Source organism: Calypte anna, chromosome 9 (assembly GCF_003957555.1).
Source record: "Calypte anna isolate BGI_N300 chromosome 9, bCalAnn1_v1.p, whole genome shotgun sequence".
Taxonomy (NCBI): Eukaryota; Metazoa; Chordata; class Aves; order Apodiformes; family Trochilidae; genus Calypte; species Calypte anna.
The window spans coordinates 9,583,790-9,590,983 of record NC_044255.1 but is presented as its reverse complement, the minus strand read 5'-3'; the positions used below and the strand labels follow the sequence as shown (position 1 = coordinate 9,590,983).

At 52.1% G+C, this 7,194-nt stretch overlaps 1 protein-coding gene across 1 annotated transcript; it reads left to right on the top strand.

Annotated features, from left to right (window-relative positions):
• The first annotated feature begins 308 nt into the window (after positions 1-308).
• Positions 309-5,159, top strand: CRYGS (crystallin gamma S). Its single transcript, XM_008491025.1, has 3 exons — positions 309-356; positions 2,790-3,032; positions 4,887-5,159. Exons 1-3 carry the CDS (start codon positions 336-338, stop codon positions 5,157-5,159), a joined length of 537 nt encoding a protein of 178 aa, XP_008489247.1. The 5' UTR covers positions 309-335.
• The last annotated feature ends 2,035 nt before the right edge of the window (positions 5,160-7,194 follow it).

The window sequence follows — 7,194 nt, the reverse complement described above, 5'->3', positions numbered from 1 at the left end:
AGAGAGCAGCCAAATTGCCACCTCCTGTCCTCCAGGACTTGGCACGAGGCTGTGTGTTTTGAGCGTGTTTGGCAGAGTTTTGGTGTTCTGACTCAGCAAATGGTAACAAAGGGAGGATGGTGAAGCCTTCTTTTATTCCATAATCCTGTTTGCTTTTTCTGGAAACTAGCTATAGCTTCAGAATCACTGACTCAATTTTTGGATCCTATTCTCATGACAAAGCAGCTGTCTGGTTTAAAACAAGCCCATTATAAAAAGGGAGCCTCAGATCCTGGCTGCTTGTGACAACTTCTGACCTTCCTTCCAGCACTTGGGGAGCTTGGCTGGAACAGAAAATGTCCAGAGCTGGAACTAAGGTAAGTTTATTTGCACACTCTGGGACATTGTGGCCAGCAGTACAGAATTTATTAGGGGTAAGTTGTAGAGAAATGCTGGTTTCTTTGTTCTGCTGAACAGCCTGTTGGCAAGACCAGATGCTACAAGTCCCTTCTTGGATGGAGGGAAGCTGGACATGAGTCCTCTCAAGTTCTTTCCCAGATCTTGCCTGTTTCTCTCAGTGTGGGTCTGCTAGAGAATGGAATCAAACACGCTGAGTGGTGATGGGTACTTCAAAATGCACCAGGACCTGGTACCTCCTTAAGTGATGGACAAGGCTGCTGTGCCAGCAGCAAACAGGCAGAGCTGTGTTTGCACAGCAGAGTCTTGTCAAAGGCTTCTTTGGAGGAGCTGAGTCCTACCACCACCAGCAGCCTCTCTGTCCCCGTGCCACATTGGAGCAAAGGATGTGCTGCAACAGAAAGGACACCTGAACAATGACTGTAGCACTGAATGCAGAAGCATTCTCTGAGAGATGCAAACCAGCCTTATGATTTGGTGGAACAGGCAGAGCTTAGTTTAGACTGGAGAATGAGGTAGATCAGGAAGCTCAGCTTCAGGTGGAGTGGTGTGCCTCAGGGGGACATCCAGCTTGAAATCTTGAAGCTTCTGCTAGCAGAGCTGAGAGGGCTGGCCATGCAGACATCGTGGTTGGGGCTGGGCAGGGATAAAAAACTGGGAGAAGAGGGTGAGAGCTGTGAGCTAGTAGCCAATTTCTCCTGTGAAATTGTTAAACATTGTTCTGAGGCTGGGGACAGACATCTGTCTTTCCATTTTTTTTTGGTTTTGTTTTTTTTGAGTTTTGTTTTTGGGTTACATTCCTTAGAACCTGTAGAAACTGTAAAACCAAAGGGGTAGAGGGTTCAGAAGCAGAGTGGCTTTGTAGGCAGTGGCTGATACAACAGAAGATTCAGTCTCTGCTGCTCCCCCACATTCTGTGATCCTGGCTCAAAGCTACTTTTTAACACAAAGTGGATGGGAAAAAAAATTGAGTGGGTTGTCCTGGATTTGAGTCTATCTCCTGGACTGAATCAAGGAACAATGTTTTTCACAGCAGTGATGTTAGATCAGTGCAACCAGCTAGGAGCAAAAGGTGATGGTGTGTCTTAATACTCAAGCTATTGGAAAAACTGTGAGAAAAATGGATTACAGAGTTCTGAGTGTGAGATGTTTAAATTCTGTCAAGATGATGTGGGGGACTTGGCTGAGGTGATCTTGGATGCTATGAAATAACCTGTCAGCAGGTGTGGGGCTGTTGCCATACTGGAAGGATGGAGAAGGTGGAATGCTGTCAGTAAACTCACCTACCAGCTGATTCAGTGCAAGGCTATAGAGGACACTGGAGTGTCCTGTTAAGGTGGAAGATGGGCTGGTGATCAGGTGCAACTGAAAGGGATCTACTGAGACAAATTCAACTTAGATTAATGTATTGAAAGTAGTTTTTGATTAATATTGTCATCTGGGAGGATCTAAAAATGATGCTGTACAAAGGACTGGTCTGGCTCTAGGGGTTGGCAAGATTTCCATGATGGACTTTTTGAAGAAAGCCCTTGTTGCCTCTGCAGGCCTGGCTGGACTTGGTGATACCACAGCAAGAGGAGTAGGGTTTGCTCACCAGCTCTTGAGATCATTTCAAAACCTATTGTGATCAAGGGGAAAAAAGTATCCCAAACTGAAGCGCTTTACAGTTGGCTGCCTGGCTGTGGGCCAGCTCTTGGTGAAGAAGCATAGTGATGGGTCAGAAATTTGTCAGCTGTGTTGCAGACTTGAAACAACCAAAGCAGAAGAAGCCAACTGCAAATGCAGTCTCCATGTGCTAAGAACCATTCTATCTACCACAGACGTAGACTACTCCTTTAGTCTTTTGTAGCCACTGGTAAAAGTTGTGTGATGTCCGGGTTCTGGCACTGGCTTTTGAGAAGGCAAAGTGTGGACCACTGAAGGAGAAACAAGGAGAGTGATCATGGGGCTGGAAAGCATGACCCAGGAGAAAAGAGACCTCACCACCCACTTATCAGTAAAGGTCTCATTGCAAAAGCTTGGTAAGCCAGTATAAGTGATATATACTGACCTAGAGAAGGTGGGAGGGAAGGTTTTAATAGTGTTTTTCTGCCAAGAGGACAGGGAATTCAACAGGAGAGCTCTAGGTTGGACTGGGACAAAACTAGGTGCTGGGAAGAGCAGGGAGGTGGTGCCAGCTGGAGCCATCAGAGTCAGACTGGTGAATCCACTGCCAGGATTAGTTGGGATGCAGTTGATCCTGCTCAACGGTTGAGCTCAATGACTTTTTGGTGTTTTGAAGGCTCTGTTTTCAGATGTTTGACACCGTGGTGTGACTAGAATACAGGGGCAGGCATGTGCACAGGCTGGGGATGAGGAACCTCCCTGCTTTTCTTCCTCTGCTTGTGTTTCAGGTCACCTTCTATGAAGACAAGAATTTCTTGGGCCGTTGCTATGAGTGCGATGGTGACTGCCCCGATTTTCACACCCACCTGAGCTGCTGCAACTCTATCCGGGTGGATGGAGGCACCTGGGTGGCCTATGAGAGGCCAAACTTTGCTGGGAACATGTATGTTCTGACCCATGGGGAGTATCCTGACTACCACCACTGGATGGGCCTCAATGACCGCCTTGGCTCCTGCAAATCTGTCCCCATGGTAAGTGTGACCTCTTCCTGGGGGACGTTTGAATCAACCCACCTAAAGGATGTTGAATGGACAAACCTAAAGGGTTTCAGCATGTGTGTGGGTGGCCCCACCTTTTAGGGAACTCGTGGGAGATGGCTAACAGGGGCTTTGCTCCTGCAGTTCTACTCCAGGAACAGGGTGTTTGGCAAGCAGAGAAGTTAAATCTCTCCCACTCTTGACTGCAGTGGGAAAAATCAGGTGCCTTTGAGTGCTTTGTTGGGTGAGTTTCCATGGGAACAGGAGTGAAATTTTATCTGCATGTTCCTCTAGGAACTTCATTGCCCAGTCAGGTCCCTCCCAGTTTTGCCTCTCTCCTTTCTGCTCTGCTGCCAACTAATCCAAATCTGATGGTGGGCACTGGGCTTGTACCAGTGGGGTGTAGGTTTTGCAGGAGCACTCTGTTTGCCTCTAGCAAGCCAGGGCTCCCCTCTGCTACAGGAACCAAGCCTCAGTGTCACCAAGCCCCTCTGGGCATGGAGAGAACAAGCCCAGGGGCAAACTTGGGGTGACCAAGGCTGGGAGGGATGCCTGAAGCCCTCCTTGGGCATTCTTGGAGCAGTTTGGTGCTTCCTGCTGCAGCACAGGCACCACTGGTTCTGGAGCTGGTAGACCTGATGGCCGGGCCATCTCCTGGTGATGCTGGGGAGTTTCTGTAGCCTCTGGCAGTTCCTGCCCTTCCACCAGCAGCAGAGAGAATAAATGTAGGTTTTCAGTGAGCAGTATTTACACCCTGCAGAAGTGGGGGGTGGGAGAAAGGAAGAGAGGGAATGATCCAATGATCCCTCTGGGGAGGTTTGTAGGGATGAGCACACTCTTTAAACCTGGCAGGAGTGGGAAGCTGGATGGAGTGAGGGCTGGGGTTGAGCCACTGAGTGCAGCAGCGGTGGGGATCTGTGCGTGGCTGTGTAGCACAGCCATGGGTTCCCACAATGTGGAGCAGGTCTCACAGGTTTGGCTTTTGTGTCTGGAGACCTAACACTGCTTTTGAGGCTATTGTGGGTTTGAGCAAAGTTTAAATTCCTTTCCACGAGGGCAGGGAGAATTTCCATCCAGTCTGACATGAGAGATGGAGCCAAGACACGTGGCAGAGGGACCAGCAGCACAGCTTCCCTCCATAAGGGTGAAATGTGGAGACCTTATTCTGCATGTCCACCAGGGACCGGCCTTCCCTCCCTGCTTTGGGGGGGGGGCGTTGCACAGGGGACCTGCTGCTCACAGGCATTAGGTCAGAGTGGCCTGGAGAAGCCACAGAGGATCCCAGAGCTCAGCTGGGGAGGGTGGGGGAGAGGAGCTGGTGTCCAGGCAGCTGCAGATGAAAACCACCATGGTGCCTTCAGGCAACGCAGAGCTTCAAATTGCAGTGGAAAATACCAGCACTGCCTTTGCCTGTGATGGAGCCCGGCTGGGGTCACCAGCTCATTAAACTCCTCATTGCCTGGAGGGGTTCTGTCTCTGCTTCTGATGCTCTCCTGAAGTGGCTGAAGGTTTCAAGGCAGCAGGCTGGCTGTCTGGGATAGAGAGCACAGCATCTGCTGGGTTGGGATGACCACCCCTTCCCTGCAACCTTTGTCCCTCCAAGACTGAGGCTGTGGGAGGGGGTTTAGGTTGAGGATGCTCTGCTCATGGTGCTCAGGCAGTAGTTACCCTCCCTGCTGCACTTCCCTGCTGTTCAGCCCTGTCTGGTTGTGGTGGGAGGGTGGTTTGTGCCCAGTCTGAGCCTGAGCATGCCTCAGCTCTGCTGGTGAGCATCAGCTGGTGCTTCCATCCAGAGCTCTGCTATTTCTATTTTCCCCTGTCCATTTTTTTTTTTTTTTTTTTTCCTAGCCGGGTGGAAGCCAGGGCCACATCCAGGTTTTTGAGAAGGGAGATTTTGGTGGGAAGATGTTTGAAGCCACCGAAGACTGCCCTTCTGTCATGGAGGAGTGGCACATGCGTGAGGTCCATGCCTGCAGAGTGCTGGAAGGTGTCTGGGTGTTCTATGAGCACCCCAACTACCGGGGCAGGCAATACCTGCTGCCCCAGGGCGAGTACCACAAGCCCGTGGCCTGGGGAGCAGCCAGCCCTGCCGTCCAGTCCTTCCGCAGCATCTCCCAGTGAGGCAGTAGCCTGGATGGACTGCCAGGCACCCTCAATAAAGCAAGCCAGTCCTTCAACTCGCCTGCTCCTGCTTATTCTTGGGGCCTGTGTGTGAGCCCTGTGGTGAGCCGAGTGTTCACCTAGCTAACCACCACCCTCTAAGTCCCTCCATCTCTGCTGTCATTTCCATGCTCCAGGCTGGTCCCAGTCCCTTCCAGAATCACAGCACAGCTGGGGTTGGAAGAGACCTCTGGAGATCATCTAGTTCAATTCCCTGGCTAAGGTAGGGTCACCTAGAGCAGGTGGCACAGGACTGTGTCCAAGCAGGTTTTAAATGTCTCCAGAGAGCTCCGTTGTCTCTCTGGGCAGCCTGTTGCAGTGCTCTGTCACCTCAAAGCCAAGAAGTTCCTCCTCATGTGTAGATGGAACTTCTGTGTTCCAGCTTGTGCCTGTTGCCCCTTGTCCTCTTGCTGGGCACTGCTGAGAAGAGCCTGGCTCCAGCCTCCTGACACCCACCCTGTAGATAATGATAAGCATTAATAAGCCCCTCTCGGTCTTCTCCAGACTAAACAGCTCCAGGTCTCTCAGCCTCTCCATCCCACTCTTCCTCTTCAGGGAAAAGCTATCCTGAAGCTGGAGCTGCTTCTCCACCTGTCCAACTTCAGGTTTTGGTACTCAGTTGGTGGCTTGGTCTGTCATGCCCCTGCAGAGTCACAGCATGCTATGGTGGCTCAGGAGAAGGGGATGGTGGTGTCTGAGGAGAAGGGATGAGGTTTGCATCTATGCTGTGTCCAGCAGAACCCACCTGGGGAACCTGAGCAGGCAGCAGATGTCCTGTTGCTGGAGGATCGTGTCCCTTGTTTGAGACAATGGGACTCAGGGGTGAAGTGGAGGCGAGAGGCTGGGATCCTAGAGCAGGCTCGAGGGTGATGTCTGCAGTGTCCACAGGGGATGCTGGGGACACCAGCATGTCAGCTACAGGATGACCTTTGTAGGTGTGAGACAAGGGGACCAGCTGCTTAAAATGGTCCCGAGCACCACGTGGAGCTAGGCAGGCAGGGGTGGAAGAGGCTGGGTGTGGACAGAGATGGTGAGTGCCTTTGAAAGGTGTCCAGGGATGGGATGGGTGCTGCTGAACAACCCCAAAGGGCAGGAAGAGATCCCTGTGCAGTTGAGAGGTGCACATAGCAGAGGGGTCTTTTGGGTTCCCAGGGCTCCCAGTCAGCCCAGTTTGCCACCAGCTGGAGCACCCCGTTTTGCCCAGTACCACTAGATGTCAGGCTGGGCCCGTTAACCCGTGCCTGCTGAGCTGGGCACCCCGGGGACCCCCGGCCTGTTTGCATATCCATCCGAGCGGCCTGAGGGTACTGATGCTGGCTGGAGAAGCAGAGCCCTTCCCGACACACTTCCCTCTTGATGTATGAGGTTATTAGGGAGCGGGGAGGCAGGTTAAGTGATGCTTGACAAGCCCCCACCCCTCCCGGGAGCTCGGTGCCCGGCGGGGAGTGGGCAAGGACTGTCGAGAGGGGCAGCTCCAGCCCTGTGGGCTTCCCCGGGCACACAAGCCGGTCTGCAGTCAGTGGCCTTCCTCCTCCTCGAATGTTTCACACTTCCTCCCCAGCCCCATCCAGTCTTTTGCTGCAACGGGGGGTGCATCCTCCGGTTCCTCTCCCTTCGTCTCTCCACCGTGGATGCTAATGATTCGGCATTATGGTTGCATTCGTTCCCAAACTGTGTCCTGCCAGCACCCAGCTGCAGGCTGGCTTTCCCCCCTGTCTCCCAGCAAAGCTCTCCAGGCTCCTGTCCCTGCAAGGCACCACCTCGAGCATGGCCTCGCTACCAATTTTTATTTATTTATTTATTTATTTATTTATTTATTTTTACGAAAAGACCTGTTTTGGAAGCAAAAAAAATCTGCTGGTAGATGTACTCTGATCACTGTGTTTCCAGCCACATCCTACCCTGATTCCAGGGACTGTCTACCTGGGCAGCTTGCTTCCCCATCCTAACTCTCCTGCAGTGGGACTGGTGCCACCCTGCTGGGGGTTCAGGAGCT